Below are 6,157 nucleotides of genomic sequence, written 5' to 3' on the forward strand. Positions count from 1 at the left end.
AACCTATACAACTGACGTATGTTAAACGTTTCTCAATGATTATGCAATATGATAGTACTCATTTGCATGAACAGCATATCCTCTTCTCAAAGACAGTCAAATCTCAAGACCACTGATCAGTACCTGGCTTTTGATTCCCACCACCCTTTGGAACACAAACTAGCAGTGATCAAAACTCTCTTCCATCGTGCAGACAACATTGTCACTTCAGACCAAGCCAAAACGGACGAACAAAGACACCTCCGAGGTGCCCTGGCTAAATGTGGCTACCAAAACTGGACTTTCAACAAAGCGCTCAAACCTTCAGATCAGTCTAAGAAAACCCAGAAGTGCAAACCATTGACCAACAAAAACAAGGCCAACATCACTATTCCGTATGTCCAAGGAGTATCTGAGAAACTCCGATGGATCTTCCAAAACTTCAACATAGTCACTAACTTCAAACCTCACTCAACCCTCAGACAAAGACTGGTACACCCTAAGGACCGACCTCACAAAGGTACCAAGGCGAATGTTATTTACAGACTCAAATGTGAGGAGCCCAATTGTAACAACACCTACATCGGAGAGACAAGTCGACCGATCAAAGTAAGATACAAAGAACATTGCCAAACAAGGCAAGACGTACTGCTGGAATGCTCTGCGCCCTTCGAAAAAAGGTGCCCAAGACCATACTACTACAACTGTACAAAATCATTGTCAGACCAGTTCTAGAATATGCTGACATCGTCTGGGGTGGTCTCACCATGCGTGATCAAAAGACCATCGAATCGGTCCAATACCGGTCAGCCAGAGTGATAAGTGGACACCACGGGATTCCTTATCCCTCTCACAAATCTCTCTATTCTCAGTTTGCCCTCCCTTCACTTTCTTACCGTCGTAAGGTTCACGCAGTGACCACTCTGTACAAATTGAAGAATGGTCACTGCCCGCCCCACCTAGCTAGTTTATTACCTGTTACCAGGACATCCGCCATACACTCCAGATACCCCCTCAGAAATGGAAATAATCTTTGTGTACAAATCCCCAAAAGCTCCAGAACACAGAATGCCTTCCTCCACAGAGCCACCCTCTTATGGAACTCCCTCTCAGTTGACATTCAATCGGCCCCTACACTGTTTTCTTTTAAAGCTAAAGCATGGAAATCCTTCGGGGATCCATATTCTACTTAACTACACATCACATTTGTGTCACCTCCCGACTTAACAGTTGTACATATTATCTCCGAGTCGGCAACTTTGTAAATACATGGACTCTACCACCCAAACAATATGTATTTCATAAATGTAAGCACATATTATTCTTATTGTATTTGGATTGTAATATGTATATTTATGTATGTATAACGTTTCTTCTTACTCCCCAGGGTGTCCCTTAATAATAGTCTCTGACTAGTTGGGACACCCTGGCTTCTTTGTAAGCCAAATAAATAAACATTGCCGACCTAGTGCCAACGGCTACTCCTCAGCTATATATTATATTTTCCACCACCTATAACACAACCAGGGTCACTCTTACAAACTCGAGTCCACGGATATTTTAGACCGCGAAACACGCTGGTGGGAACGGGGTGCTAAAGAGGCAATATATGAAAGAATGTACAACCCCACCCTCAACAGGGAAGGGGGGCTACGAGTCGATCTTTCTGGCACTTGGGATTTGGCACTCCCAGCCCCGAGGACAGACAACACTTAAGCTCCTGTTCTGTATAACAGGAGCTTTCAGACTAATTTGCATCAATTTGTCTTGACTTGTCTGACTTTTGTTCCTTTTTCGACTTCCAAAAATTTGTCTTCGCTTTATTTGCATATCAATCAACAGGTTGTACTTATAAACCTGCTTTCCCCTCTGGTCTCTCAGTCACTGACGAAAGCTAGTGGATACTAGCTGAAACGTCTGACGTTTTCAAAATCATATCCAGTTGCTTGAGTAACTGTTTTTTGGCATTATAAGTGACTTCAAACCTCACACTAGTTCCAGGTTCCCCTAACCAAATGACCGTGCCCAGTTCTTGTATACATCACAATGTCAGGATACAAGTGAACGGACAAACCTGGCTGGACTTAGAGTACAGTATCGTAGCCAAGAAGTCTGCAGAGGTGCCGGTGTAGATGAATAATGTAAGTAGCTGAGAGAACAAACTAAAAGACAGAATAACAAGTACCTGAGGGTAGAGCAAACGGTATTGCACATCCCGGTGTGACTGTGGACTAGAGCTATGCCCCAGCCACCAGCAAGTTCCCATGGCCTAGGAAAAAAATGTTGTGTTTCCTGTTTCAGTCCTGAAAAAAATTGGGTAGCTATATATATGGAATTTAATTTTTTTTTAGACTTTGGCAATCTCTAGTGATGCAACTTATACAATAGAGTTTAACAAAGTGGAACTTGCATGATGACACTTATATTTTCCATGTCAGAGTTGGAAAACTGATTGCACAATGTTTCACTAGCACTCGGGTGTCAAGTCATGGATCTAGAAGTGGTTAATGAGCTAAAAAAATTATGTCTCTTGCAGGGATCCACACAAAAAAAAGACTAGGGTCGGCAGTTTTTTCTAGGGTCGGTCGGGAATCAGGAGACACAACATTTTTTCCTAGGCCCAAACATGTCCTACCAAAAAATAAACGGTTTCCCAACTCAGCCAAGCCTTTTTATATTGACTGCTGGCTGGCAAGGCTATAAAATTTTTAAATCTGACATATGAATGTTAAACTCTCTGAAACCGTAGTTCCCTCATTTTCAGAAGCATTTTTTTCTTCAGTAAATCGATTGGGTTAAAAATATTCTGGAAATTAGGTCTGGAGACAGTTTGTATTTCTCGGATCATTTGAGCCAAAATATAAAAAAAAAAGAACCTGCCAACCTGATTTTTCAGGACTGAAACTGGAAACACAACACTAATTTTCCTAGGCCCAAGTATGCAACAGATAGAGCTTAAGTATGATAACATTTGACATTCTGAATACAAATAGCCTTCTAAGGACAAATACACCTTGTAGCTCCATCATCTACAAATTGTTATTGTTACATTATCGCTTGCTGGTGGCTGAAACCATTTTATTACGCAGTTAGAACAAATATAAAAATCAAACTTTGCACAAGCTGACTGAGTTTTGGAAACTTCTTCCATGTCCAATCTCCTATTGGTTCTTGTCATCAAATGCAATTTCAGACCAAAACAAAAAAAATGTTTGGATGAGGAAATCTGTCTGATAATGATATTGACATTTACTGCCACTTTTCAGAACATTTTCATCATTACATTTTATACTTGAAGCATTTGGAATACCGGGTAGCCCCCAAATAAACCCAAATTTGAATACTGGATTCGGATGTTGGAATTGATGTTGGACATGGAATTTTCTCAACTTACACCAAGTTGAATGCTACATGTATATGTACAAAACAGCTATACAGAAAGGTACAATACTGGGATTTCAGTGACAGTCAGCTGGTGCAATGTTGTAGTAAGAACTCACCCTGATACCGGAGCCTGTATTTGGCGCTGGGTCTCCAGTTTGAGGAGGCAGTTTGTTCCTCGGGGAAGACGGCAGATGGACCTCTGGGATCCCGTGCACCTGACACCACTCCAGCAGCCGCACGCCGGTGACCAGCTGGCTCGGCAGGTGCAGGTTTGTAGCTGAGGGCCTCAGCAGGCATGCTGGTGGATGCCGGTGGCTGACCTGTGGGAGGGGGGTGGGTTCCCGGCCCGTCGGGGTGGGAGGTGCCAAACAGGTTGAGGAAGGTGGCCGCCATGTCAGGCTGCGTGCCCTGCGCCAGGCGCCGGCCCGGCTTCTGCGGCGTGTACCCGTACCTCACATCAAAGATATTCTCCCCACCTGTGGTAGTAGACATGGGTGCAGGTGCACTGTGTGTGACAGCTGTGACGTGGTTAGTATCGTAATAGGAAACCTCGTCGCAGGCGTCTCCGCTGCCTGCCTGGGCTTCGGCGACACGACCTTGACTCTCTCCTCCCGGTGCCCTGTCAAGGTCAGCCTTACCTCCGTCATACTTGTCCACATCACCAGCGGCAGGGAAAGCCTGGGGGTCTGTGGAGACATCCTCCTCCTTACCTTTTAGTTTCCTGGGCATCACCTGATCAGAAGGGCTGGGCTCCTTGAAGATGTCGCTGCTCATGCGATCCTTGCGCTGCCTCGCCGGCTCCTGCGCTGCCGCCTCCCCGCCAAAAATGTCGGACTTCATCCTGTCGGCCCTGCCGGGCTGCTGGGATGGCGCCGTGCCGCCCGTGGTGCCAAAGATGTCCGACTGCATGCGGGTGTTGACTCTCCTGGACGGGGACTCCGTCTCCGCGGGCCCAAAGATGTTCGAGGCTGACCGCGCGCTGGTGGGCTTCTGGGAAGGGGCAGTCTGGGCGTCACCAGCTGGGCCACCGAAGATGCCGCTAGAGGAGCCGCCGGGGGGCTGCAGAACCCTGAGGAACATCAGAAACTCTCATTCAGAATCAACATACTTTTCAGTTACATGCAAGTTAATTATCCTTCAGTCTTCTCAGGCCTGAGTCTTCTCTTAGATATACATGTATGCACCAAGAAACATCAGTATCCAACAATATGCATCTTCTTATGATTTTTACATATTGGTGCACCTGAAAAATATAATTTGCGTGCCGGATGAATTTTAACAAAGACTTGAGAAAAATCATCCAGGAAAATAGGAAAGAATCACCCCGCTAGTACATTTTAAACTGAGAATAGCGGGTCTGTGATAACAACGTGACACATTACTTTAGCAGTGCCATTATTCCACAGTTGAAAGGGAACACTGATATGTTCAACATTGTACAATTGCATGTTGATTGTTCAGAATATTTTAAAATGCAGAACTTGCAATATTCCATCAGTGGTCGAAATACTTTTTTTCAGTGCTCTGCAATATTGCAGAAGAGTCCAAATTTTGTTCTGCAATTTGGAAACCCTTTCTGCAAATACACAAGCCTTCATACTACAACCTTCTCAAACCAATAATTCCTTTTTTACATCATATATAGCTTTGTAAATCTGTACAGTAGCATTACTGGACTGCAGGAGAATTTCAGGTTTATAAGCATGAACTATGGATTGATATGCAAATTAGTGAAGACAATTTTTTTGAAGTCCAAAAGGAAACAAAAGTTAGACAAGTCAAGACAAGGATGATGCAAATTAGTGAAGAAGCTCCTGTTGTTTCAGAACAGTCTGTCCCTGGGGCCTGGAAGTTTTAGTTTGCTAAATTGAAAACTAATGAATCTGGAGCCTATTTTTCCTTCTGCAAAATTGCAGATTGGATATTTTTTTCTTCTGCAATCTTGAAAATCCATCTGCAGATTGCAGACTGCAGGCAGGTATTTCGAACACTGTTCCATGTACTACTAACTAAGCTGAAAACAAGTTTTCTTGCAGGGCTCGAAAGTAATAGTGGTCCGATGGCCACTGATCGCTAAAATTTAGACCTGGACAACTAAAAATCACTTTGGGACATTTTTGGGCCAATAGAAAAATAATCAACAGTATACAGGCTAGTACCTAGGAAAGCCACACACAAACAAACACACACACATAAATACAAACACTACAGAAAACATAACCTTCTTGTGGCCAATCCCTTTTAGACTAATGTAAAACAGTCTTGAAGTTGAACAGAAAACTTTTCACACATCATTCAACATGACAAAGACAATCTGGCTTCCCAGTAATTTTCAACTCCATTGATTATTGACCTAAAATTCACCTCTATCTTCAAAGATGGGGTCCCAGGACATCAGGCTAATTAAAACCTGTTCACCTGGAAATCCATTTGATAGAATCCTTCACACGGACCTGTGAATTTTGCCTGGTTGTAATTTTTTTTTCATAACAGTGCATCTACTGCAATATTCTGATGTTAAAACTTGGATGGTCATAATTTCCAGGGCTCGAAACACTGGGTGCACCTTAGTGCACCCAAATTTGGAGCTGTGCACACAAAAATAATAGGTTACTAAGTTATTACCTTTGCCAAGAAGGTTATGTTTTCGTTGGCGTTCGTGAGTGTGTGTGTGAGTGAGTGTGTGTGTGTGTGTGTGTGTGTGTGTGTGTGTGTGTGTGTGTGTGTGTGTGTGTGTGTGTGTGTGTGTGTGTGTGTGTGTGTGTGTGTGTGTGTGTGTGAGTGTGTGTGTGTG

At 43.6% G+C, this 6,157-nt stretch overlaps 1 protein-coding gene across 1 annotated transcript in view; it reads right to left on the minus strand.

The window, feature by feature from the left end:
* The window catches only part of LOC109467644, a 12,683-nt gene extending 8,240 nt beyond the window's left edge, over nt 1–4,443 (minus strand). Inside the window, exon 1 of the mRNA XM_019765681.1 lies at nt 3,480–4,443. Coding sequence (XP_019621240.1) covers nt 3,480–4,443 — 964 coding nt within the window. The remainder of the gene's footprint in view (nt 1–3,479) is intronic.
* Nucleotides 4,444–6,157: the final 1,714 nt, after the last annotated feature.

Source organism: Branchiostoma belcheri, unplaced genomic scaffold, assembly GCF_001625305.1.
Source record: "Branchiostoma belcheri isolate BF01 breed outbred unplaced genomic scaffold, Haploidv18h27 scaffold186, whole genome shotgun sequence".
NCBI classification, from domain to species: Eukaryota; Metazoa; Chordata; class Leptocardii; order Amphioxiformes; family Branchiostomatidae; genus Branchiostoma; species Branchiostoma belcheri.